Source organism: Aptenodytes patagonicus, chromosome 3, assembly GCF_965638725.1.
Source record: "Aptenodytes patagonicus chromosome 3, bAptPat1.pri.cur, whole genome shotgun sequence".
Lineage (NCBI taxonomy): Eukaryota > Metazoa > Chordata > Aves > Sphenisciformes > Spheniscidae > Aptenodytes > Aptenodytes patagonicus.
Genome location: NC_134951.1, coordinates 107,500,289 through 107,527,988, shown reverse-complemented (window position 1 = coordinate 107,527,988; position 27,700 = coordinate 107,500,289). Strand labels below are relative to the sequence as shown.

At 35.8% G+C, this 27,700-nt stretch overlaps 1 protein-coding gene across 1 annotated transcript in view; it reads left to right on the top strand.

Annotated features, from left to right (window-relative positions):
- Positions 1-27,700, top strand: part of USH2A (usherin) — a 405,495-nt gene that overhangs the window by 194,072 nt on the left and 183,723 nt on the right. The window contains exons 32-36 of the mRNA XM_076334572.1: positions 4,619-4,778; positions 5,265-5,436; positions 9,859-10,006; positions 17,503-17,654; positions 21,556-21,718. Coding sequence (XP_076190687.1) covers positions 4,619-4,778; positions 5,265-5,436; positions 9,859-10,006; positions 17,503-17,654; positions 21,556-21,718 — 795 coding nt within the window. The remainder of the gene's footprint in view (positions 1-4,618; positions 4,779-5,264; positions 5,437-9,858; positions 10,007-17,502; positions 17,655-21,555; positions 21,719-27,700) is intronic.

Sequence of the window (27,700 nt, the reverse complement as noted above, 5' to 3'; positions counted from 1 at the left end):
GTAGTCATACGGTCTACCTACATAAACAACGTGGTGATTGGAATTCTTTGGAAGTTTTTCATCTTCATACTCTCTCAGCAGGTTTTCTTTGTTGTGCTGCTAACAATCCCTTGCTACAGTGCTGCTATATTATTTTCCTTTGAATATAGCAATGGGATAGCTATTGTCTCAATTATTTTCCTGAGAGAAACTATGTGGGGTTCCTTACGCAAGTCACGTTTCAACTGAGCGCTCACCAAGACAGGACGTTGCCATTTCTGGTCCTTACAATAGCTGCCTGAAACCAGGGAGAGTGGAAATAGGGTGGAAGAGGGGAGGAAAGAAGGGTATGTGACTCTCTTGCTGTAAACCTCAATACAGAATGCTGCATGTTACAGATAAATTAAAACATTTTAGACATTACTACTGTGCTATTTTTGAACTGTGATGTACTCTGACATCTTGATGGTAAAGCTCATGTTTTGAGTCAAGTTCTTAAATCTCTGATTTCGGAGTTGTTTTTTTTAATCTACTAACTATGTTTTTCTTCTCTATCATAGTAACATCTCTCAAATTCCATGCTAAAAGTAGCACTATAGTGTTGCATATTATCTTTCAATGACTACCCATTAAATATGATCAAAGCAGAGTGAGTGTTCTTATTGACCATGCAAACAGGGTCATTCTTTATTCTTTCTGTCTCATGCATTGATTGTGCTATCAGGACTTATGCTGGTGGTTATTAGAAACTGGATATATACCAACCACTATAGTCAGATTTACCATGATATTTAAGATAGTTGCCTTGGTTAGTGTGGGAAGTTCCACATATACCACATATATAATAAATGTAGTGGTATGCAAATGTCGATTTTAATGATAGCCACTATAGTTAGCAATTCTCTTGCTGACATATGAGTTAGAAAAGAATTTAGTTTGTTTGTATTGCCTCTGAGGTCAAAGAGATGAAAAGGCAGGTTGATCCCTTCTCTCCCTGCCCTGCCCCTCCCTCCCTCCCCCCGGCCTTTTTCTTTGGGGAAAGTAAGTAATGGTTTTAAAACACATACGTGGAGTTTTATTTTAGTTTTCTTCTTTTGTTCTGTTTTTGACGTGAAAAATGCAGAATAATTCTTCTGGCTACCTGCTACCTTAATAGGATGATTTGAGGGAACCCTTACCCCCAAGAAAGTCTCTTTTTTCTTTGCCCTTCTGAGTCCAGAAATGAGTGCAAGACCAAATCCTGAATTTAGGTTTTTCTTAGCAAACCTCTATAATTTTTAAGTTTAGTTTTGCTTTGGTAAGAAATAAGTGATTTAAGAGAGTAGTTATTGGAAAATTTCAATAAGAAGCATTTGATATTATTTTAAAGTAACACAGGGGACTGGAATTGTGGAACACACAGGAATATAACCTGGTCAAGCAAATGTTTAAGAAAAAAAATTTCAGTTTTTCTGTGAGTTAAAAAGAAAATAATTGTCTGCTTATTGGGTTCATTTTTTAAATTGAGATCAATGAAATTCTTCCAGCAACAGCATGAAATCAATTGTAAAATAGCATATAATTCATGCCCTATATTGTAAATTATACTTTGTTTGACATTAATCACTGAGTTTTCCATGCACTGGGGTACATTTTCTTGTAACGCATTTCTGGATAATGCTTGTGGATCCATTTCTAATGTGTTTGAGAGCGATCTGTTTTTCATGTCCACAATTGCCTACATTTGATCTTATGCAAATCATGCAATCAAGCAAATGGAAAACAAGGCGTTGTTGCTAGAGGACCTTGACAAACAGTGGCTTTGTAGTTTTAAGAACCTCCTCCCTCCTCATTCAGATTCATGTTTGTATCTGTAGTTGTCTGAATCCATTGATCCATTATGAAACACTTTGAACTTTAAATAGGAAAATACCTGCCAAATCAGATTGTGACAAATAATTGAATCAATTATGATGTAATATGATTTTTATTGTTCAGTTTGTCAGTTTCTGGTTCTAACCTTTTAGAAATACTACGTACACTATATTTGCAGGCTCATCCAAACCTTGATGAAGTCTATGGAGAGTTTTTCATTGACTGCAAAGCTCATGCTTTGAGTGACATTCCTAAGTCTCTAATTTCTGTATTTTCTTCTCCTGCTCCCACTAACGTAATTTTTCTTTTTAGCCTTTATCCCACCAAAATCTTTCGGATTCCATTGAAACTTTCTATTCGGCATTTATAAGTCAAAATACATTGGCATTATTAAATCAAGATGAGGAACAAAGATTTACTTTGATCCTGGTGACATGTTGCTTTTTTCTACTTTCTTTTTTTTTTTTAACCTTTCCTCTCCTTCCCTCCCCTCTCAGTATGCTTATCAGTTGATCCTAAAGGATCTTGCTGCTCATATGTCCTGTGTTTCCATTCCTTGTTATTCCTGTTTTTAAACTTTGCATGTTTCCGTCTTGTCTTTTTGCTTTTTCATTTCCAGGCACTGAGACACACATAGTAACTTATAGTCACTTGTCTTTTTCAGGGATGGAAATAAAACATTTTTCCATCTTCCATGCTCTTCATCCTTGAAAAAGTTCCTCCCTCTTCAAATTTAGCTAGGTATTTCCAGAAACTCTCGTGCATGCAAGTAGTCTCATCAGCTACAGTGTGCATCAAATCAGGGTTTCAGTACAAGCTACCTTTTTAAAAAAAGCAGTTCCTTGATGAGGAATTTTCCTTAAAGGAGAGAAAAATACCCCTCCCCAACCCCCATCACAAATCTGTGTACAAGGAAAACAGTGATCCACCATAAACAAATGGAAAAGGAGAAATCCACTTTCTTTTTCTCTTCTCCCTTCCCTTGTGTTATATTCACACTGCTAAGTGAAGCCTCGCAATAGAGTTTCAACTTAGAAGAATGAGTGTTCACCATTTACAAGGATATGAATTAAATAGGTGCCACGGATTGCTTTCAGCTGTTCATTTCAGGATTGCTAAAAGTAAAATCCTTCCGGTCACTTGTTTGCCCACCCAGAACATGGAGTATCTGATACTTGTCTCACAGACTTCCATCTCCGTCTATACTTTTTGTGGCTTCTCTGATGACAGCTGCAAGAACAAGGGATCCAGGAAGGTGTACACTAATGAGGGCAATACAATCGGTGCAGTATGTAGAGTTTACTTTCTCTGCCTGCTGAGCCAGCTTGAGCACCTGCTCTGGAGTGCGCTTTCCCCCTCTCACCCACATAAGCACTGCTTAACCCTGGTAGAATCAGCCCCATTATGTTGATTAAACATGTCACTGTGTTACAGGCATTCACTTGATGATTTTTTTTTTTAGTTATGGCATTTTTTTTTAACTCACACTTTGCCATGTGCTCCATAGAACAATACCACTGAGTGATACTGCATTTTCAATAAAAATGCATGAGCTCATTCTTTCCTCACACAGAGTGGAGTAAATCAGAAGGAATTCCATTGCGGCAGGGACTGGAGACATTATATGAGGAGAAAACTAATGAGAAAGAAGTTGGGTCTACAACATTTCTGCTTTAGTGATGTATTTGTCATCCAGTTGCAATTTTTTTAATTTGTGCTCACAAGTATTTTCGTACAAAATGATAGCTTGATACTATTTGGCTCTGAAAACACTAGCATTTGTTATGTCTTGCAAAAACCCAGAACTTTTCTGCCATACCAAAAATGTGTATCTATAACATATGCATTTTACTTGTATACCTTATACTGTTGCCAAAACCTCAATTGTAAATTCCTTCTTAAACGATTTGCTCATTAAAATCTGTTATTTTTATTTTAATTAAAATGAAAAAGATTAGAAAAATCTCTGCATTACTTTCGTACTATAATTTTTCTGACAAACTTTCCTTTATGAGTATAGGGAAGAATATATGAAGCTAAAAATCTTTTAGAATATTTATTCAGCAAAGATGCTACATTTTATTCACCATTTTCTGCAAAAATTGAAACTCAAGATAGCTTCATAATAAATAACCATTTAACGGTTGTTTTGCTATAGGATTAGACAGGTTGTCTTTACTGAAATATATTTTACAAATGTTTGGTGTTCATGCAGCTGAAGACAAACAGGCAAAGAGAGAACAGACCAGTATAAGTGGTGGCAACAGTGAGCTTCCTTTGTGTTCATGCTTATAGTGAAACCTGCATGGAGTGAATCATTGTATGTATTGATGCTTGACATTCATGCATCATACAGCACATTTTTAAAAAAAATATAATCCGGCTGTGTTAATGAACCTGTACTTGTTTTTCCATTAATTTGATTTGATTTAGTCATCTTAAAGGTGTGTTCACTTGCCACTGTAGCAAATTGATATAGTATTTAGCACCTAAGAGGCTAACATCTTTGTTTTGTTTGGGCGGTGTACGTTCTAGTGTAAATGTACTGTACAATGGGGTCATCTCAGCAAAAGCCTGCTCCGTAGATCTATTTGTAGTAAAAATTTGCAGTTATTTGCTATTAAACAGCTAGCACCTATTCACTCCTCTGGGACAAATCTGAAACATTTAAGAGATACAGGTCCCTCTTCTTCTTAATTTTCTGAATTCACTACTCTCTGAAAGTTACAGAAAAACAAAGTAAAATTAATATGCAAAGTAAATTCATATTCCTTTTTTGCCCTAGATTTAGCAGTTTTTACGCCACACCAGTTTCTGCTCACTGCATGCACGCTTGCTGGCTGTACAAACAGTTCCCAGGTCACCTTGTTTACAGCACAGCTGCCACCATCTCACGTAGATGCCCCGGTCCTGACGGTTTTGGATTCTAGAACGATATATGTACAGTAAGTAAGGATTTCTTCTTTCCTGACAACACAATAGTGCATCAGTTTATTCAAGAATTCCAGTGAGTTCAATCAGGGGAAGGGTTTGTGACATAAAATTAAATTTATTATGATTAAATGCATAGAAGTGATTAGTTTAGTGGTTCTGTGAACCTTCTGATTATCACTTGCCAACTTAATTTCCATTTTGTCTTTACGCAATCAGTATAACCTACATATGGGCATAGCCTCTGCAAACTTCAGTGCAGGAAATGTTCTGGTGATATGCCCGTTTTGTAGCCCCTGCTTTGTGTGTTACTGTAATCATTTATCTATTGAGTACAAATACTGCATTAGAGGTATGCCTTAGATTTATTTTTATGGTTGCAAAACTATGTTTTTAAATTCTTAAAATAAACCCCACAAAGTCCCCTAAACAAAGCCTTACATTTTTCAGTATGGTCTGAATCTTTGCTGGTCTTAATCATATTTTGCTTTTATTTGCAGATGGAAAGAACCAGTAGAAGTAAATGGAATCCTAGATCGCTATATAATTTATATTGCCAACAATGAGCAGAATTTTACAAAGTGGAATGTAATCTATAACAGCACAGAACTTTTTCTGGATTTTACTATTCAGCAGCTTTTCCCGGGTACTGAATACCTCATAAAACTAGCTGTAAGTTTTAAAGATGTGTAGTAGAGGTGTAAAATGGTGAAAATGATTCTGATTTTGTTAACATCTTAAATACTTAATGGTTCCTGTGTCCACGTTGTTTAACCTCTTCTTTCTGAAACTAAGGTGGATGAGCCATGCTGAACAACAGTAGGTGTTTTGTTTCAAAACAGGCCCTCAAAAAATGTGTATGTAATTTAAATACAGGTTTTCTTCAAGGATAAGTTGGATGATAACTAATAGAGAATTGACCAGAAATACATGAAAGACTTAAAAATTGCCTCCTGCCCCCAACTTATGAGAAAATGTTGAATGTATTTGAAAATGTTAGCCTTTCATATTTGGTACCATGATAATTTGCTTTTTCTTCTTAAAATCTGTATGTAGAAGGAAATAGCAGAGAGGAAAAGAGTTCAGTGTAAGGCAGCAGTTTGTTTATTGAAAACATTTTAAAAGACCTTGGTATTTTCATTGCATTTCTTTATAATTGGTTTTATTTTGTGATGAAATAAAATGGCTTCAGCTCACCAACAAACGTGAAAATATGTGCATAAAAGCATGGGATTGTCCCTTGTTTTAAGCACACTGTTCATTTTATAACAATACCTATATAAGGATATTTGCTTTGATAAATGCCATAGGAGAATATTCTGTTCTTGATTATGAATAAATTTACATTTATGTAGACTGGGTATGCATTCATTTTTTCTTAACATGCTCTTGAATGTTCTAAATATTATACCACAAAAAATAAACTACCTTCAGGTAATGATAAGGATTTGACTTGAACTTGAAAAAGCAAGGATATTCAGTCTAATTAAAGCTTAGATTCATGTTGAAATTAATTCACTTGTGCCTAGATATTTCAGCATAGTAAATTGTATAACGTATAAAATAGCACCATGTCCAAAACGAAGGCAGTACTTGAACAAACATTTTATGCCTTTATAAGCAAGTGGGAGTACCAAAAGAATTTGTGCTGGCCTTCACTGTCCCACAGCTCTTCTCTGCTCCTGCCCAGCTCCTGTGCACGGGGAGGCACAAGGAGAGAGGAGCAGGGGAGAATTAACAGCTTGGATCTGGAGAGCAACTGGGACTGCTTCTTTTGGTGGCTCTGCCTTGGGATATGGTTAAAACAAAACAGTGTTGTGTGGACTTTGTTTTTACTTCATTAATATGTACAGCTTTTCTAGAAGTTACTGAATACATGTTTAGGAACCTTTGATCTTTATATTTTATTTCTCATTTCTTTGGGTTGGGTTTTTTTTTATATATATTTGCGTTGCATCAGTAGTAACCAGAAAGTAAGAAAAGTTCATTGCTTCTGGTGATGAAGATAACCAGATTTACCTGGATAAAATGCAATGGTCTGTGATAGGCAGGTTAGAAGATCTAAATGTCCTTGCAGCTTTGAAAATGGCAGGTCTAAAAGTGCATGAAATGTCCAATAACTTTGAGGTGATATCTTTCTTAAAACATTTGAACCCATTTAGAACTTGTCAGACTAGTTTGAGAAGAATGTAGTATTAAGAGATTTACAAGTGATGAAGCTTAAACGTGGCCAAATGTTACACTTGATGAAAAAACAAAAACCCCAAAAAACAAATCAAACACACACACCTGGAAAGAAATTGAAATATTTAGTGTTTCACATATAATTTAATCTGATTTTTAATAAAACTTTAAAGTAAAAACAACAATAGCATACCTTCAACTCTGGAAACTTAATTAAATGCTTCCTGTTTTTTTTGCTTAGAATGAAATGTTTCTATCAGCTAGAAACTTTTTCTTTTCCTTGTTTCACAGGTAATAGTAATTTTGTTTTGTATCCATGCAAAAACTGGTTTTGGTTTATGTGGGAAATTGGAAGTTGAGTTATCAAAAGTTGCAGCTTTGAACACAGGAGTGAGGATCCTCATCAGCAGAACTTACAGCACCTCTGTTAAAGCTGCTGGCTTTAACTTTTGTATGACAAGGTTAATATAAGTACATGCAATAGAGTTAACAAAATATTTATCTTTGTATGCTGTTACCAATTTTCACAATTAATTACTGCCATTTAATAGGTAGCAAGTGTATTCATAAATGAGTGCAACATTTATAAGCCAATCTAATGCTTCTTTCCAAAAGTCAGCTGAGAAGTCTTAAAGTCATGTCTCCATGGATTAGTGCAAAGGAACTTGCTTTTGCTCTGTTCATGCTCTAAGCTGGATGGGTGTGAGCCAGGCCAATCTGAAAGCAGATGAAAAGCTGAAAGGCTGCATTTAGTAGCTGGGGTGGCACACCCATTTATATGACTTGAGTGCTTTTGTGATTTAACTGTTAAGCTAATATCTCTTCACGCTGTGTTGTGTGGATAAGCTAGCTCAGGTGCTAGCTGGAGCATCACTGTACGGTGTCTTGCTATGTGGTTTGTATCTCTCCCTAGGCTCTCTAGACACTGGTATTTTTGCAAATTTTGCCTCAAATCTGTTTCTCAGTGAAGTTCAGAATGGCACAATGGGGCTCGATCTGGGTGTAGGATTTTATGGATTTGAGCATCTCTGGATGTGATTGACAGAGTCCCAGCAATGTCCAGTCCATTTGGATGCACGAATCTAAAATCCCACTATTTAAAATACAGATGAGCTTTCTTTTACTGATTTTCATTAGAAGAATCAGAAACTTCATACCCCAGCACGTTTCAGAGATACAAAAATTGAGCTTCATGAAATTCAAGAAATAAATGAACGGGAAGGCTGCGGTTACCAAGCCCTTGAATGAAAAAGCCCTCCACTGCTGAGGAAGGCTCTGTGGAACTTGTTTAGCAAGGCAGTAGGAATGTACAAGGAAGAGGTCTTCCAGAGCTGGTCTTTTTGGTTTCTTCATGAAGCCAGTAGAAGCGAATTCATTTGAAGAATAGTCTGCCTTTGCTGGAAGGATGATGTTTTTAAATATTTTCCTTATCAAAATGCTAACAGTTGTCTGAGCATCCATCTAAGCTGACTTTTAAAAAAATTTATCATGTTTAAAGTAAATGCTATTTTTGGATGTTCCCAAAACTAAGGTTGCATTCTTTCATCTTTATTTGATAGCCCAGACTGAACACAGGGAGTCATTCTGTAGTTGTGTTGGGAGTGTAATTTCCAGTGAAATCAAAACAATCTTGGTGTATAAAACAGCCTCATTTACAAACAGTTCTTATTTTTACCCATGGGGCTAGTATACACTTTTGGAGCGGGGTAGGAAGTATGTTGACTGCTTTCTGATTTGAAACACACTGAGAAATGGGAAACTGAAGCTAAACCTTTCAAATAAAATATACTAGATTGAGAGAAACATTTTATTCCTGGAGATCTGGACAGCAAAGTTATTTTTCCTTTGTGTGCTGATGATCCAGAGTGGGCTGCTTGTGCACTTCAGCACATGGGCAACTCCTAAAAAACAGAGGTGATCCCATAAGTTTTACTTAAGAGTATATCTGAATCTGAATCTTTGTTGAAGTCAGGTTTTGATTTATTTTATTGCTAAACAATAAAATTAAAAATAACCAATAAACTAAACCAAAAATCTTTAAATCCGGTACAGAGTTTATATATTCTTGTATATTTTTTTAACTTCTCTAAGAACTCCTGTCTCTTGTCATTGATCTTAGTGCAAGTAATTGGAAAACCAGCACACAAAAGGACGATAGCTGTGTACTCTTATGTTTGTGCATGTAAAACTTTAAAAGCCTGTTATATGGGGTGATATGCACATTTTCTTCACATTGTGTTGTTTCATAATCAAGGAAAATGTAAAAATCGTGTAATCAATCTTTTCTTCTCTGGTAACTGAAATACAAATGATTTGACTTTGTTATCCATAAACATGTAATAATAATTGTTACATATTGATTTATAATAGAGTGGGTTTTCACTATTTTAATTGCATCTGCACACCACTCTGTGTGCTGTCATGAAGTGCAGGACTGTCTGAATGCATTTTTTTCTCAATGACTATTTATCAAGATATTTTTTTAAGTGTGTTGGAAGTTGGTTAGTATATTCTGTGTCTGAAACTTGTGAGAGCTTTTCAGTCAATTCCAGAAGAGTTTTGCACTGTAAATGATATATATTGTACTGTAATTTTCTTTAACTGCAGCTGCAAAAGCAGTGGAAATCTAATTGTGATTATGACTCACAGAAAAATGCAAAATGCTGCAAGTCAAACATTAATATAATGTTTTAGCTATATTATACCTAAAAACTAAGTATCATGAGTAACACATCTTGTTATTTAAGAGAAGAAGTAAACAAATCTATGCTAAGAAAAGTACCTTCTATGAAAAGCACAGACTTACTGAGTTTAGATATGTAAAAATCATAAAACTTTACAAAAAATCATTGCTAAAATTATTGGTATTACATTGAAATATGTTTATTTGTTTTGATTCATATTTTTAAGGCTTGCACTGGAGGTGGATGTTCAATAAGCAAAGCTAGCATAGCTATAACAGATGAGAGTACACCAGAAGGTGTTCCTGCTCCAGAAGCCCAGTCATATTCATCTGACTCCTTTAACATCTCATGGACTAAGCCTGAGTATCCGAATGGTAAGTGAACTCTTTTAGCCTCAAGTTAAAAAGATGATTAGTAAAGGTAAATTAATATTCTAAATGGCAGCTTATATGTGGTGCTTAATTTTTAATGATCGTTTTAGCACATAAAATACCTGAGATAGTATCATTGTCTGCAGCTAGGAGATTGTGGTTTTCAGCCTATTGTACGTATGGTTTCAGTGGCTCAAAAGTGCTCCCTTTTGATAGTTCTTGTGTACTGCATCTCATTGTTTAATGTTTTCCAGGACAACTGAGCTGAGGAATAGGCATTCTTGGAGAATATCAGTCTCGGATGTTCATTTCACTCTCCAATAAAACGTTAATTTATTTTACGTTAATTGATATGTAAGAATCATTAGATTTGTGTTCTACGTACTCATCTTGAAGGTATACATTTCCATGGCTGTGGAAGTTAAATAATATACTTTCTTTTGTTTAGAAAAGTTTTCCATTGTGAAATATCCATGTGTAAAACTTTTGGACAAATTTTACATTTCTAATGGTATTGCACAGTATCATGTGGCCTTGGAATTCACCTTGATTTTATTATCATGCATGTAACAGTTTAAATCACAGCAGAAGCTATGCAGAAATCACTGAATTTAAAGCAACAGAAATGTTTTTCTTCATTGGCTTATCATATTGATATATATCAATTATTTCTCACAGTGGTTTCACATGAATTTCATTTTTCCTCTGCAAGTTTTTCCCTGCTTTCAATTGTGGTAGAGCACATCCTACTTGTACAACTTCACTACAAGGCACTTTAAACCATTCCCCAAAAACTGGTGATTGTAAAGCTACATGTATGTAATATTCTGTAAGGTCTTACATTACTTTTAGAGAGAAATAAGAGTATGTCATCTGCTGTTAAATAATGTATTTGATAATTTATGGTTCTTTGTATGGGAATCATATTGGAAGATTTTGCCTCCTAGCCCCTTAGAAACCCTCTAAACCTGTTTCTAAAATCCTGTCAGCATATGTGGCAAAGGCTTAGAGGAAGGCAAGGAGGAAGGAAAAAGGGGAGGGGTAAGGGATGGGAGGGGAAGAAGGGGGGGACGGAAGGCAGGAAGGCCACGTATGTGGCTTAGTGGCTACAGTCTGAATAATTTTCAAAGAAATGGGCATTTTTTGTGTGTAATAGTTCATGTCAGGACCTGATCCTGTTATCTTTGCATTGTGGGAAAAAATCCAAATAGTTTAGAGAGTGGTTTAACTATTCAAATAAATATAAATAGATACATACATATATTTATATATGCATATCAACAGCACAGGATAAAGACCTATAGTTTGATAAATAAATTTCCACAAGCTTCCTTTAAAACAACTAAAAGTTGGGAATACATGACTAAATTTGCACATTGTATCTTGTTGTTAATATAGCATTTGCTATGTACAGCTTGGCTCTCCTTTCAAATACAATAAATAGGTTGTTAGGAAACAACTGAGGGTGTTAGTGCACCCTCAGTAAGTTTGCAGATGACACCAAGTTGGGTGGGAGTGTTGATCTGCTGGAGGGTAGGAAGGCTCTGCAGAGGGACCTGGACAGGCTGGATCGATGGGCCAAGGCCAACTGTATGAGGTTCAACAAGGCCAAGTGCCGGGTCCTGCACTTCGGCCACAACAACCCCATGCAGCGCTACAGGCTTGGGGAAGAGTGGCTGGAAAGCTGCCTGTCGGAAAAGGACCTGGGGGTGCTGGTCGACAGCCGGCTGAACATGAGCCGGCAGTGTGCCCAGGCGGCCAAGAAGGCCAATGGCATCCTGGCCTGTATCAGAAGTAGTGTGGCCAGCAGGAGTAGGGAAGTGATCGTGCCCCTGTACTCGGCCCTGGTGAGGCCACACCTCGAATACTGTGTTCAGTTTTGGGCCCCTCACTGCAGGAAAGACTTTGAGGTGCTGGAGCGTGTCCAAAGAAGGGCACAAAACTGGTGAAGGGTCTAGAGCACAAGTCTTCTGAGGAGCGGCTGAGGGAACTGGGGTTGTTTAGCCTGTAGAAAAGGAGGCTGAGGGGAGACCTCATCGCTCTCTACAACTACCTGAAAGGAGGTTGTAGTGAGGTGGGTGTCGGTCTCTTCTCCCAAGTAACAAGCGATAGGACGAGAGGAAATGGCCTCAAGTTGTGCCAGGGGAGGTTTAGATTGGATATTAGGAAAAATTTCTTCACTGAAAGGGTTGTCAAGCACTGGAACAGGCTGCCCAGGGAAGTGGTTGAGTCCCCATCCCTGGAGGTATTGAATAGACATGTAGATGTGGTGCTTAGGGACATGGTTTAGTGGTGGACTTGGCAGTGCTAGGTTAACGGTTGGACTTGATGATCTTAAAGGTCCTTTCCAACCTAAATGATTCTATGATTCTATGAAATACAATAAATACCTTGTTAGGAAAGCTGTGAATCTGAACTGGATGAGCAACAGATGTGATAAGAATCAGGGCAGCTTTATAAAAGACATTACATTCTTCTCTCCCTTGTCCCTTCATCCATGGAAACTGGAGGTTTCAAAAGCCTTGATGACAACACTGTTCACCTCTATATTGGGGTTTTGAACAATGCATTTAGGTAATTACCAAGTTTGCCATATAGCCTATTCCTCTGTAATCCCAAATACACCCTGTGTAGGCCTCCTGTGTGTATTTCTCCCCTTTAAAAGTATTCTCTGGTATTTTCACATCTTCTCACTATTTGAAGCCTATAGAGTATTTTTCCCTTGGTACTGTTGTTATTTTTTGGTGATATGTGGATACCATGCTTGTTGTTGTTAGAGGGTTTTCCTTAGGGTCAGAACTGATGGAAGGGATCAGCGAAGTCAGCTGTTGTTGTCCTGGCCTTGCAGGGAAAGACTGCTGCTTTTCACCTGTGAGCTCCTGCTGAGTGGTTAAGAGGGGAAGAATTGCTATCTTATGAGCATTTGGCAGCCAGCAGGGCATTAGGGGAGCACGGACTGTTTTTTCACCATAGCAAGCTCACACTTGCACAATGGTCAAGAAGGGATATGCAGATTTTCTCTCATTTCTCTTCTTTCTTCTCCTCCACTTTTTTGGGAGTTTCAGAAAGATCATATAGCTAATAACACATTTTCCCATTTTCCTATTTCTTTCTTTTCAATTTCCTATTTCCATGCCTTAGTTCGTAAAAAGAATTTAAAAAAAAAAGTTCTAAAACTTTTCACTGAGCAACTGCTTAATCAGGAAAGCTTGCATCGTTCAGTGACTTTGTTTTGTTCATTCTCAGCATATCTTTTAGGCTGCCAGTGGCCACGTCATTTATAATCGCTCTCTGTGTCAGTATTTTAAAACTGTGTAGGAGGGTGAAAAATACCATAGTTGAGAAGACTGAAATATGAGAAAGACCAGCAGCAGGAACTTTCCCTTAAATTTTCTTACTTCAGCATTTTACTGGTGTATTCTCATAGTCAGAAGTTCTAATGTAGCTCTGTTTTTTTTTCAAAAAGATAGAAACCGTTTCCCACTTTTGACTTAATTTGTTCAAACTTGGTGAGTTTCAGTCTACTAGGTGTAAGTAGTGCTTTTTGAAATTACTGAACTTGGTTTTGTTTCAGGTGGAAACCTCAGAATTGCAAAGATTTGCATCTCATAAATTGTCATCTCCTTAGTAGATCTCTGGGGCCATTCCTTTATCTCCCTCCTCCTTTCTTCTGATACTTCTGATACTATGACAGAAGTTACTGTTTACTTCCATGGGCTGAGGAAGCTTATTAGCTGTTGCTGATGTTGAACGGGTGTGAAGGCTGACTGGGGTTTGGACAGCATAGACTTTACTATGCTCTCTTGATATATATGGAGTCCAGCTGCTTGCCACCAATTAGAAAAAGTTAAGGGGGATTAATATGCTACCCTTGAGGCCAAAGGTGGCAAATAACATTACAGGCTTCTTGGCTTCTTCATAAAGATGGTGCAATGCGGGGAGTCAAGCTTTGAGATAAGGGACCATCTAGATGTCAAAGGCTAATGTTATCCAAACATGGATATTGAATTTAAGGCCAATTTACATTATTTTGCAAAAAACATTGATTTCCTAGAAAATGGGAAACGATACACCTAATTCTTTGTTGAAAGTTGTTTCAGAAATGTCATTTATGTACCAAGTGTAGGGAAAAAAAAACATTTGGAAGACAATATGCTGAATATATTTGTAACATGCACATTTGCTTTTGTCTTATTTTCAAACCAACAATAAAATGGCTGATGGGATGTGGCCCAGGCCACTTTACAGCAGAACCCTCCTCTATTTCTATCACATGTATGTCACATACGTAGATAGTACAATATAAGCAATATTGACCATTTAGTTGAGGGCAAGATATGGAGAGGCTTGTGAAATGACATGTGGCATCAGATATTTTGTTTTGAGCCTTTGTATTCTAGTGGCCTCAATAAAGAATCATATATTCTTCAGAACACATCCATTATAGTCTCACCATGTAGTTTGAGGTCTGCTCTTTTAAAATCCATTCACGTAAAAAAGTGACCGTATCTCTTTTCACCATTGAAAATTTTCCTTAGATGGTCACTTCTCAAAAACTTCACTTTACTTGTGTACAGGTCATAGTAAAAAATCAAATCTTGATCTGGACTGTATCTTCTAAGGCTATATGGAATTTGTATGGGAAATATTAGGTATAGTAAAAACTGATTTATAAAATTATTCAGTGAACTAATCCAGTACTTGTTCCTGCAAATCCTTGTGCTTGCGAGAGACGACTTGTGTTTGTAGTCAGTGAAATTGATGTAAGTACAAGTATGTTTGCTTAAGATTTGACCTCTAGATTGTACCTTAAGAGTAAAGTGCTTGTGGCACTTTAGATTCAAAATCTCTTTTCATCTTTAATGTCTGGAATATCATTGACAGATTATATGGCCTTACCCAGGGAGGGGAGAGGAGGAAGAAAAAGGGAAGAGTGTGTAGCTTTCTTCAGTTTAAGCTTAATTTGCATTGTTGGATTTCTTTTCAAAAGTGAAACATAATTGTACTATAGTCAATATGATTTTGTCTTCAGTGAAACCAAGGTTTAATCTAGCTACCTAAACTTAATAATTATGAAGAAACTGCATCTTTTCATGGTGACCAGGTGTCGTTCATGAAGCCTTGTAAATCACAAAAATGTGCTATACTCTTCAATATTTCATGGATGGTAAACTTCAGTAATATCTAGCAAGCCTTCAGAAGTATGTAAACTTTGGGCCAACTTTGAACTTTTTCTCAGTATGCTTTGGAAACATATACTGGTGAAATAGAGAGGCTAAGCTATTTATTCCCGGCCAAAAAGAATTATTGCCTAATTTAGAAAAACGGCTTCACATCTCAAAGTCCGACTACTAGCACTTTTGTTCTGAAATGTACTTTTTTTCCTTCTTTTCATTCTGTAATTTTCTCCATCAGAGTCATATAAGACAAAGGCAGAAGTAAAATCCAGAGATAATGGATCAGCTTATTAGAGATGATTGTTCTCTGACAGTACTGGGATGACTAACAAAAGCTCGCAGTGTTGACCAGCAAGCTGCTCCTCAGAGTGTGGATGCTGCATACTGCTGTGGTTTTAGGAACACTTTAAAATAATGGTCCAGTTAATTAATACTGAGTTACAGTGGGGATCCCATAGAGGTACATACGACACACACATTAATATCAAATGATCTCATTATGATTCATGCTGTTACCATAAATATCAAAGGAATTAATAATGATTTGTCCATTACTTTAAAGGGTTAGTGCTGCTGGTATAGGTCCTTGAAGTACTTCAGTGTGTGGGTTTTTTTCCCCTGTAAAACACATCCTTAATGCCAGCGTTCACATTTTTCTTCTGAAATAAATGTAATATTTTTTAACATATATATAATTTGTTTATTTAATGTAGGGCAAATATCAACCATTAATGCCCTTGCTTTACAAGCAACTAGACACAGAACCCCAAGGGATTTTTGCTTTAGGAAGCCTGTCAAATGTGGTAGGATTGATAGCGTGAGATTTACCAGGACTTCCTCCCACACACATCTCTGCTGTCTGACTTGAGTTTAGCCTCTCGCTTTTCTAGAAGAGAAAAGAATCGAGGATTCTGTGAAGCACTTCACCATACTCAGCTCTGCATTGCTTTAGCATATAAATCTTTTGAAGTATAACTCTTCAAAGCTCAGCTGAAACAGTTGTGTATACACTTTTATTTACAAAGCATTTCTCCATTCAGCAGAGGGGAAAATCTTCTCTCAGTTTCAAACAGAATCTTCCTCAATGTAGTTTCAAACAATTCACTTTTAAGGGAAGGAAAGATGAACTGAGCTGTATTTTTACAACACGAAGATGTTTTCCGTAATGGGAAGATTAGAAGGCATCCTCTGAACTGAACTCACTTCTAATGAATCCTATAGCTTTGCATTTATTGGCCTTAAGATTTCACACTTAAATAGTTTTTAAAAAAGGAGAATATTCAGAAGTCAGAAATATGGAGGAATAGCCCTGAGAAAAAGGATTCCTTTGCAAGCTCAACTTCCAAAGTCTAAGCAAAACTGTAAAATTCAATCTTTAGTTCATTACATTCAAAACATTCTGTATGTATAGTCTGTACAGGATTCATGCTATCCTATCATGCACCTTTGGAAGAACAGAGATTTAGATTTCCTTATAAATGAGATAAGCAATCACCTGCAATTTTTGAGTTAGTATTAGCCAACTACACCAGAAGGACCATTCTCTCCTCTATCTAAAAGTCTTACTAATATTTATTTTGAGTTTGCAAATATGTTTTCTTTCTTTAGATTGAACAGGTAAGGAATAGTTTACTTCAGGACTTTTTCTACAGCATACTGAGAAGGAAACAGCAATCCATACTATTTTGTGGTTTTGTTTAGAAAAGTGGGTAAAACTGTTTTCCAAAACCGCCCCCTGAATTAATGAATTATCTAGTTTGTTGGCAAAATGCAGAAAATCTGAGATAATTATCAACAAGAATGAGTATCAATAAGGTGTTTTGTGTGACAAAATAATTTGTTACCGATTTATTGTAGCTATAGCATTCACCTGAGTTGCCCTTCAATGTTTCAATTATATTGTAGATGACTTTTTTTCCCCTGAGTCTAAAGCTGTTAAGATGTGAGATGGTTTTGTGTGTCTTTCCAGTTCTTGTTTCGATAGCCACATGCGGAGTAGGCTGTGAAACAGAATTGTCTCAGTTTTCCTGATTCCAAGGTGATGTTAGCTGCTATTCAGAAACAAGTTTGTTAAGGGGTAATCTTTGGAACAGTGTAATTTTTTTCAAAAGATGCAATCCACTTGCGAGGTTTTCAACAGTTAAAGACGGGAGAGTGTGTTTCTTCTAAGTGTTGCATACACAGTCCTGCTAAACGCTTACCTGCTTAACTGTAAACTGTTTGAAATACCACTACTACCACCCTAATGTCTGTAGCGTTAGTTTTCTTCTAATCTCTGTAGCTCTTTAGATATTAAGTGAGTGCTATCACATTGTTTTATAGGTATTATTACTAGTTATGGCTTGTATATGGATGGTGTTCTGATGCAAAATTCATCACAGCTAAGTTGTTATGCTCATGGACTTGCTCCTTGGAGTCTGCATTCCTTCAGAGTCCAGGCATGTACTGCAAAAGGTTGTGCTTTGGGTCCATTGGTGAGTACCTTAATTTGCATTCTGGGAGTGTAATAAATGTCAGATGGCAGTGAATATCAGAGTAAATGGTGATGATTCACTCTGGTCAGTACTAACCCATCTGGCAAAATGTGACATTTAAAAAAAAATCCTGTTTAAGAGCTGCTAAAGATTTGATAGGTCATTGTTAGGCACCGTTCCAAAGTAGAACATAGGTATAGTGAAGAAAGGCAAAATCTGAGGCTGAAACACACATTATTGAAATTAGATAGAGTTAATATGTTTGAAAGGTGCAGATGTGCTTTAGCCAGATTTATAAGGACGTATATAAAGAAAGAGTTATTGTTCCAATAATGAGCAAGTTTCTAGCTGCCTGACTGAAAGGACTGAAGTTAATTTGAGAATTGCAGAAGCCAGAAGTGGCAACAGGAGCAAGGAAAATATGGTGATCTGTAAATATCTTTCAAATGCAAGTATGTGATCGAAATATTATACTGGACACATTTTAACAGTCTTGTACAACACCCCATTTTTTCAGGCTTTGAGAATACAGGAATATTGAATTTGACATGTGAAAAACAAGCCTTCTGAGGCTTTTTTATTTTGTTAAAGGTTTTTAGATGTATATCTGAACTGATAAATCCAGTATGATTTCATAGTACTGTAGCTGATGAATAACCGGAATATCTACTATGCTTGGTTTTGTTTTCAAGCATAACAGAAAGAAACGTGTGTTAATGCTGAGATTTAATTTTTTGTTTATATTCACCTTTATGTGTGCACTTTTAATTTTGCTAACAAGAAAAGGAAGAAGAAGGAAAAAAAGGAAGATTTGGGAGTTTTTCATGTTGTTCTGTTTATTTTTCCATCATAATTAATAATATCACTATATTGTGCTCTGGAAAGAACTTCCAGGTTTTATTTTTATGATATAATTCGTTAGTCACATTTCCAATATCTTTCCAAGATTGCTTTCTTTCAAATGCTGGTAACATTGTCTATCTGTAGAAGACTAGACTTTATAACCATTAAACATTTTATAGCTTGCTTTACTTTGAAGGATATTTACTCTTAAAAGCTTGAATGGCTTTTTGCCAGTTTTTCTTGTACATTTTTTACAACTTCACATATACCCCAAAAGCAAACCTTGTTTTAAGGTATTCGATGTGCAATAACCTAATCCATTGTGTTAGTAGTGATGTTTAAGACAAGTTGTTACCAGACTTTGCATACAGATGAAATATGTATGTTTTCAGTACTTCTGTCCTATCAAATAGGCATCAAAAGGACAGAAGAGAACGGCAGTAGTTAGGGTTTTAAAAAATATTTTTAGTAGCCTTTTTTCACATCTCCACTGAACTGCAGATTTGTAACTTGACTTTTGAAACAATTCAAAGTAGGGGTCACTGTAGCTGATACTCATCTGCATCCCGTGATCAGTACGCAAACTGTTTTCCAAAGCCAGTGATCCATCTCTAATCACAGGAATTGAAGTACAACATCTTTATTTAGGCTCACCTAAGTGCTGCCAGGAAGTTAAAGCACTGCATCTTCATTTGATTTTTTTGAAAGATTTTTATATCAATTACAGAATAAATCCAACACTTAAAAAACCCAACCCAACCCAAACCAAACGTTTTGCCTCTACTCTAAATAGTATGGGAAACACCTCCCAGCAGTAAACTGGTACGCTTCCAGCTATTTTCGTTGCTGATCTTGTGCTTAATGTGCCCTAATTGATGAACAAATGCTATGTGACTATCCTAAATATGGGATTTCTCCTGCTTATGTTTCTGAAGGTGGCTCTGAAGATCTTAATCAGTTATGAGAGCATTAGCAGTTACTGTGTTTCAATAACTTTTTTATTTGTTTTTGTTTAACTTTTCGGTGACTATGATTTATTTTCAAGTGAGATGTAAATTGGTAACATGTAAATTAAGAAATGCTAAATTTTAATCTCTTTCTAGTAAATCCAGAATATTGCTTTTGTGTCTGTTCTAATTGGTTTTTGTTGCTTAAAAAGGAATAAAAATACGGATTATCAAGAAATAGTGTAACCTCTAATAGATTCTTTAGAGGAATTCAGATGATCTGAAATTCTGCTGGTTTTGAAATGTGTAGCTCTTGTAAATATCTTGTAAATACACAGAAATGGTCAACATTGAATATTTGTCATCTCAACCCACTGCTATTAAACTGAAATTTCAGGGGTTTAGCTTATGAGTATGCTAGTATATTTTTTTTAAACTTAAATGGATGACAATATTTTCCCAATAATATTATTATTCCTATCCTATGATTTAGTGTTACTTATATGATAGCAGAGTATTTTTTATTGTTATTAATAAACACATCTGAAAATATCACAGAATTGTGTATAAAGTAATGTTTAGGAAAAAAGAAAGAAACAGGTTTTCTGTGCCATATCTTTATATACAGAATGTACATATTTTACAGAAAATACTATTTTCAAAATACACTGCAGAGGTGTAGCTGTAGAGGATACTACCTGTACTGATTCTAAACAGCGTTTTAGTATTTTTTTTATACTGAAAAGTATAGTAGGTCATAAAGAAAAGGCTAGAGACACATACAGCTGTTGCAGCTGGTTAGGATGTGGTACAGATTGCTACAGATTCATACTGTTTTAAGAATACTTTAATCCTCTTCACTAGAAAAAATAGTTGGTATTCATTTCTCCATGTTTCTAATGTGGTGAGACTGCAGTACCTGCTTTTAGCAGCACAACTTTACAGGAAATTATTTTAGTTTAGAAAGCACGGTTTAGTCAAATTCTTCCATAAGGATGTTTTTGACTGAAATATCCAAATAATCAATGTGGCACTGATCCAATAAATCTGTGAAGCATTTGTTTATCTTTAAGCATGTACTTTATCCTGTTGACTTTACTGCAACTGCTTACCTATTTTAAATATAATAGAGTGTATGAATATAGAAGAACATGTAGAGAAATTGATGCACATCAAAGATATAGCCTGGCACCTGTAAACAATAAACTCTCCAGATTTTACATGCTAAAAAGTAAAACATTCATGTTTCAAGGACAGAGAAAGTATGTTTGGTTATTTTGATGACAGAGCAGGTGTGGCAGATTAAAAATAGCATTTATTAGCACTCCCATGAACTTGCAGCTGAGAGCACTTAGAAAGGTGTGAAACCATCTTATACCTTAGAAAACACCAAATAAATAATGTATGAGAAACAAACTTGTTGCCATAAATAACATAATAGCAAATTATTTTGTTCTGTAGCGCTGAATGTTTACTACAAGTTGTGAAATTTAAATACTAAATTTCTATAATATTGAATGAGCATTTATTTATTTATATTAAAAAAATGTTTCATATCCATTACATTTTCCAGCTCTTTTACAATATTTTGTTTTCTCTTAAACATCTACTTTTTATTTCAACTTAAATTTGTTATGTGAAATTAGAAGTTAATTCAGGGAGCAACCAATATTCCGCAAAGGATATTTTTTCTATATCAAATATCTATAGTAATTTGCTACAGCATTTAAACACATGTTCCTTACAGTTGTCTTTTAAAATGCAGAAACTAAAAAATCTGTGGTCTTCTATTGCTGCTTCCTCCCCTAATGCTAAGCTGAGATCATTCATCCACATGAGGTGCAATGGTGTTTTCAAGAAATGAATCTTTCATTCTTTTCCAGTATTTATTTCCTGTTCCTTAGAGGGGTCTCCGTATAAAGTATGTTAGTTGCTGGACAGCTTCAAACATATGTAGATGAAAGAAAGTAAAATGCTTAAATATTAGGACACCTGCAGTGTTAGTTACATTGTTTTCTAAAGAATAGCTTTTCTTAAAATTTTGCATTTCTCATTCCTTCTCTGTTTGCAAACTATGGTGACAAATCTTGACCTCATGGTTGAACTTACAGGTAGAAGCTCGGACCATGGAAACTTCCCCCGAGGGAACAGTTGATATATTTGCTACTGTTGATGGGTCCAAAAAAGTTCAATTAAAATGGCTTGCCCCAAATAAACCTAATGGAAAATTGACCTACACAGTCCTTGTCACTGGTCTCTTCTATGCTGATCAAGGTATTTTTTTTCCCTTTATAGTAAGTCTAATGATAGTATTGATACTCCATTTCATTTTTTTAAAAAATTCCTTTAGCACTAATTTTTTCTGCTTTTTTTGCCGCTCCATTGATTATTTTAGAATTATCAATTTAATTCTTTAAGAACTGCTGCTTTGATTTATGGTGCTTTACATTTGTACAAAAACATAAATTGGCAAATAAAGATAAGCCCTCTGTGCTCATTTAGTCTCTAGATATACACATGGAGTCTTATCTCACAACCTTCGTTCAGATAAGGAAGCTATACTCACAAAATTTCAGTTGGTTTGCTTATAGAAGTGGGAGCCATTCAAGAGAGCTGTTCATAATATGGTTGATTGTGGGTATATCTGAAATTTATATAAGCTGCGGTAAAGAAATAAGGTTTACAAACAACCAGCTACCTAAAGAAGTATGCAATGAAATCAGACACTTACACCTAAAAAGAAGAAAGGAAAAGAAAACCGAGACTCTATTTCCATATAACAAACAGACTCACCATACGATACAAAAGCCTGAAAAGTAACAGTTATCTGTTAAACCGTATTGTATTGCGGGCTGCTGTTTTGTTTCCACTGGTTTATGTTGTGGGTTGTTTTTTTTTTTTTTTACTTATGTCTTTTAAACCTAAACATAGCAATGTGGTCTTGGGTGAAAATGTTGCTGAATCAGAGCGGTAGAGTTAGACAGTGATGTTACCCTTGCATAAAAGACCATATAAGGCACTAAAGAATGTAAATGGACATTTTTTCCAAATGTATTACACAAAGTGCATATTTTTCAGTTGAAAATAAAATGCTGTGTCCTCTAATTATTATAAAAATGTAAAATACTTGGGCAGTGAATAAAAATGAATGTTCACAAAATGCGTGTGAGCATTTAACATGTCAATTTGAGCTATTAAGCATGCTCTGAGGTATAATAAATAATAAAATATTGTACACAAATAATGTTTATGAATTATACCTAACAACGTTGTCATTAATTTTTAGTGCACTTTAAATAACATGATTGACATCAGGCAACTATAAAAATGTTTTCTTATGAGTATAATACAAAATTGTGGTTGAAAATAATGTTTGGATGACATTTAATCCTTCTATGTTCTGTACACAAATTTAATCAGTATTATAAATGCAGTAACAGATAGAGAATTGAATCACTGATGGCTTCATAACTTGCCTTTTTTTTCTGCTCAGAACGAGAACGATTTGTTGTTTCCAGTATCGGTGCTAAAGAGAACATACACGCTGTAATTGCTGTCCTCTACGAAGTAGTATATAAATGAACTTGTTTGTGTGCTGTTTAGAGAAACACATTCATTGAAGAGTGTAATGTGTGGTAGGCAGTCTCAGCTGACCCCTCACAAAGGCTGTTGTGTCCCTTTTTTATGCAATGAAGGCTTTGATGTATTCTGCTGTGAAGCACTTGTAAGATTATGAGGAGAAGGAGTGATGATCAATTTGAAAAAAAGGAGCAACATTTTGGCTGGACCCGTGACAGCACAGCCATTTCCGCCAAGGCAGCAGGGTGAATAATGCAAAAGCCATATTCCCCTTGTGTTTAATCTTGCATTGTTTTTGCAGAGAAAATTTCTGCTTGCTTTCTAAGTCATGTCATCCTCAGTTGTCATCCCGTCTCTCAAACCATCAAAACGGTATTAAATGTTGCAAAGCTGTGCAGCTAGAGAACTTTCAAAAGTCAGAACCCATTTGCAGAGCAGCCCTTGTAGAAAATGTATTCTGTTCTCGGCAGAATTTTCCTTCAGTTCTTTCCACTGAGAAGTTTACTGATTTCTCCCAGTGGAATCTGCTGGAATTTATCGGTTCATGGTTGGCAGTCACAGATTAAGGTAAATGTCGATCCGTAATGACCCTCTACATGTTAGTATTGCAGTAAAGCTGGGCTTTTATGTCAAAGATATCGGAGAGGGAGCTATTACACATGACAGGGGTGATCAAGGGACTCCAGACCAAGGCAAGCATTATTAAATATTGACTAGTTCTGTGATTTATGTAGAGCTGGAGGAAAAAAGTGACTTTTTAACCATTATATATTCTTCAGCAACGAAAACCAGCCATTTATCTCCTGCTGGTAATAAAGAACAGAGTGCCTGCATATTTTAGTGGAGGGAAAATCTGGCCTTATAAATGAGATGGACTCTTTCATGATAACATTTCAGTTTGCTAATTGCCAAAAGCAAAACAGGCAAATTGGAAGCAATTATAAGAGTTGACTTAAAGTGGCTTCTATGTTAGTTCAACTCAGGAGAGCCAGGTGATGGTGAAAGAATCATTGGGGAATGGAACCCAGAAAATTTCATTATGTTTGTTCACTGTTGCTGAAACTTTGCTTTGCAATGCTAAATAAATAAAGAGTGTTTCCCCCCAGAAGTCAGAGCTGTAGCAATTGACATTTATGCTGGCTGTTTTGGGGGTATGCAGGAAAGAAATTAAGCATTAATTCATCAAAATTCTACAAGACATCATCTGTTCACTACATTTACACAAAGCTTACTGAATTGTCTGATGGCTAATTGCTATTTTCTTGACATAATGAACAACTGTATTTCATCCTTTGCTGCAACGTCTGTTATAGAGGCAGGGATTAAAATGTAAAAATTGGAGGTGGAATTCACCTAGAAGGGCTGCATATAAACATCAAAATAGTTGCACCCATCGCTTGAACTGGTGGCCCACTCTGCAGTACATTAAGCTATCAGTTTGGGAAGACTGGGAAACAGATTTTAGATCTCAGATCTGTAAGGTCACATAGGTGAATAGGTTTTGAAGCTTGTTGCCTAACAAGGGTTTGTTGCAGTGACCACGCTGATATTTTTGTAATTTCTGTGTATACAGCTCTCAATTGAAACATCTTTATTTAAATTCATTACTATAAATAAAACTTCAAGCATCTGGTAGGAATATGAGTCTTTAATAGACGAACATGACATTTCCCAAACAGTGCAGTCACCTTCTCTTATTAAGAAGAATTTTAAATATGTTCTGTTGCAAAGCACTTAAAAGATTACTAGATGTCAAAATAATGTCTGTTTTGAAGGAACAGGAGATGGGGCAGAATTTGCTTGACTGGCTGGCCGGCCGAGTCATTCCAGCCATGACCTGTTTTTATCTGAAAGTAGGGATACTCAATTACATAATGCCAAGAACCACTTAAAAAAAAGCCCATCAGATATAGAGTATTATGAAAAAAAAAAAAAAAAAATCAGAGATTTTGGCAATGCTTCTATAAAAATGTAGTATTTATTTACTTTACTTAGTGAGATATCTGTTTCTAAATGAAGTAGAATTAGAGAGAATTGAAGCTAAAGAAACCTGAATAAATATTTAAGCATGTCGGGGCATGTTGTAGAGGTATCTATACTTTGCTAATGTGGGGGTTATTGTGTTTGATCCAAGAGTTGGATTCATTATATCACTATCTTTTTCAACTGTAACTTAACTACATGGGACCTGAAAGGTCTACATTCAAACCTAACATTATCTCCATGGCATTTTTTTCCTTTTTTTTCCCTTTTTTTTTAAGTAAGAGATGTTACGCCTCTGAGGGATGGACTCATGAGATGATACACACTTTTTGAAGTGTGGAAATCCTTCTGCATAAGCATAGCCCCTGGACAGGGCAAAGGATACCACTATGAGAGCAAGCGATTTTTTTCTAATGAATATTGTATTTCTGTATTTTTACACCGCCATCCCTAATGTATATTGTGAAACTGCTTGATGTGTTATCTTATCAGTGCCCTACTATAGCATATGGTATGTTGAGATAGCAGGTTGATGACATGGAAAGTGTTTAAATAACATGTAACTTAACACTTTCTCTGTCATGAACTTCTTATTCCAACACTTTAGAGACACCAGCTGATCTAATGCTGAATATTCTATAGATGTCCCCAGGGTTAGTTCCTTTTTTGTCCTGTTCCAGATCTTTCAGATTTCACATATGTATGTCTCTGTCTGACTGTCTTAATATTCTATGTACGCTGTTTTTCCACCAAATGGGTCTGCCATTCATCCTATTTGTTTAAGATATCATATAACTTTCCATCCAGCTGTTTTTACAAATATGCATACCTCATAGGAATTAAAGTGAACAGCCTGAGAACATACTGGTTATTTCCTTGTTATAATAAGTTGTGTTTAATTCTAGACTGTTTTCTAATGGGGCCAGGTCATCTTAAATAGTTTGCAAAAGATTTAATGTTGCTGTGGCGTTTTTTTGGGGTGGGGAATATTTATCCTCTTACAGTAAAAACAACAATACGTCAGTAAAGACAACATTGTAATACATAAAAGCAAGAGAGAATGTTCTAATTTTACAAAATTCTTTAAATTCCTGACTTTTGAATCCAATATAAATGTTTCTTAATGCATGTCCTGGTTTTTCATTGCTGTTTAGTTCTGATACTGCCAATGATACTTATTTTTGGATTTTTAGATACTAGCATGGCAAGGTCTTGGTAAATAGTGTGCGCCTATCAATAGCCAAATTGGAAGAGAAGGAAATACTATCATAAACTGATTGAAAAGGTTACTGCGGAATTGCAAGTGTGAAATGTAGATCAGCAGGAGATAGTTTGGATTTTCTGCCAATAGAGGAGGATACTGATAATGGATTTTTCCATAGTTTGACCATGCTTTAACAATGTATGCAAGAGAAATATCTGTATCAATAAGCCTTCATTTTCTAATTCAACTGTTTATTTTTCTGACAATCTTTCTCTTTGAAAGTACTTGTTAAAATACAGGAAGGCGCTTTGTTGGGTCTGTTTCACCATTCTGATCTATACAGGTATGTTTTCCAGAAGAGTATTTGTTCCCAGCAAACTGCATAGGGGATCAAATATGATTTTAGAAATTGAGGGCTCTGTCCCAATTCTGCAATGCTCAGGCAACATGTTTTCCTGCAAAGACAAGTTGCTTTGCCTCAAGTCATTTAGAAGAAGAAGCCTTAAAGAGGAATTTGTTTTGCAATTGGTTAGTCCAAGGCATGAAATACTAATATTACCAGATCACAAACAGCTTTTCTCTCTTTAAGAGGAGTTAAAGTTCTTATTATTATCGTATACACTTCCAATTCTCAGAGGACTTGAGGGGGAAAGAAAAGTGACAGTCAGGCTTATTTCCCTCAAGAAGTTTCCTCATTCAGCCCTGTTTACCCTCAGGGTGGTTTAAATTAAGTACAGGGTCATTTTTAATTGCATCTGGATATCTGAAATTAAGTTCTAGTACAGGAAGAATCAGGTATTACCTCTTTTCCAGAGGAGAGAGTTGGAGGAAATTCTTATCTTCCTACCTGTGTCAGATGACTGCATTAGCACAAAATGAATCCAAATCTGTAGTCCCCTGGATGTTGTGATGCATTTGAATGCAAGTTTGACATAAAGAGAATCCGTAATTAACTATATGTCCTTAGGGAGTTTCACAACACAAAGTTCCAGGGTTATACTCAGAACTCTTTGTTGCTCGTGAGTGTAGAAATCAATGTACATTATTTTCAGGTTTTTTGTTTTTTTTTTTACTTTTTGTAGCTTCTGTTGTTGACACATCATCCAAGGTTCTTAATTTTCAGCAATGTAGTTCATCTGGTATTTTTGTAAAAGGAATATTATTCATCTGGTAACTCCATTTATTTGAGATACTGTACCAGAAGGCTTCCTTGCAGCCTACTCATTCTCTTGGCAAACTGGAGAATTCTGACAGCAGAATACAGTATTTTCTGTTAAAAAGAAAAAAAAAAAGCTACATCTATAAACAAGTTCACTTTTACATATATTAATTAGAATTTTGTTCATCTAATCTTTTTAGTTTAATATGTACTATATATAAAAATAAATAGAAGGAAGCACATACCATCTGTTAATTTGGCTTCTATTAGAAGGTTCCTCTTATAATCTTGATCGGGCACAGTGCTTTCAGTCCACACTCCAGTCAGAATT